Below are 384 nucleotides of genomic sequence, written 5' to 3'. Positions count from 1 at the left end.
CCCCCCCTTTCCTCCCTCCCCTGTGGCCACCATGGGAGTTTAGCACTGATTGGCGTTGAAGGGCAGTTTGGTGCATCCCAGTCCTGGTGGCCACCAGGGCTGACACGCTGGGCTCTGGAGGAGCCAGGGATTGTCCTGTCACTGGCGCTGCAGGCAGGCAGGTTGGCCAGCAGCGAGGGGCTGTCTCTCATGGCATCTCTCCCCGCAGGGCCTGGCTGTGCTGGTCCTGTTCTGCGTGCTGAACGAGGAGGTGCGGGAGGCCTGGAAGCTGGCCTGCCTTGGCAAGAAGGGGCAGAGCGAGGAGGCCACGAGGAGCACACAGGTGGGTGAGAGCAGGAGCAACCCAGGGGTCTGGGGACAGGCTGCCTGCCTGGGACAGGAGCT

The 384-nt window shown here is 65.6% G+C and overlaps 1 protein-coding gene across 1 annotated transcript in view; it reads left to right on the top strand.

Moving 5' to 3' along the window:
- Window positions 1–208: 208 nt before the first annotated feature.
- LOC104522707 (cadherin EGF LAG seven-pass G-type receptor 3-like) overlaps window positions 209–384 on the top strand; it is a gene marked incomplete at both ends in the record, with an annotated part of 2324 nt that continues 2148 nt past the window's right edge. The window contains one exon of the mRNA XM_010165076.1: window positions 209–322. Within this exon, the coding sequence (XP_010163378.1) occupies window positions 209–322 (114 nt within the window). The remainder of the gene's footprint in view (window positions 323–384) is intronic.

This window comes from Antrostomus carolinensis, unplaced genomic scaffold (assembly GCF_000700745.2).
Source record: "Antrostomus carolinensis isolate BGI_N321 unplaced genomic scaffold, ASM70074v2 scaffold27253, whole genome shotgun sequence".
In the NCBI taxonomy this organism is placed as follows: domain Eukaryota; kingdom Metazoa; phylum Chordata; class Aves; order Caprimulgiformes; family Caprimulgidae; genus Antrostomus; species Antrostomus carolinensis.
The sequence above is the reverse complement of the archived record's forward strand: the minus strand, read 5'-3'. Positions and strand labels throughout refer to the sequence as shown.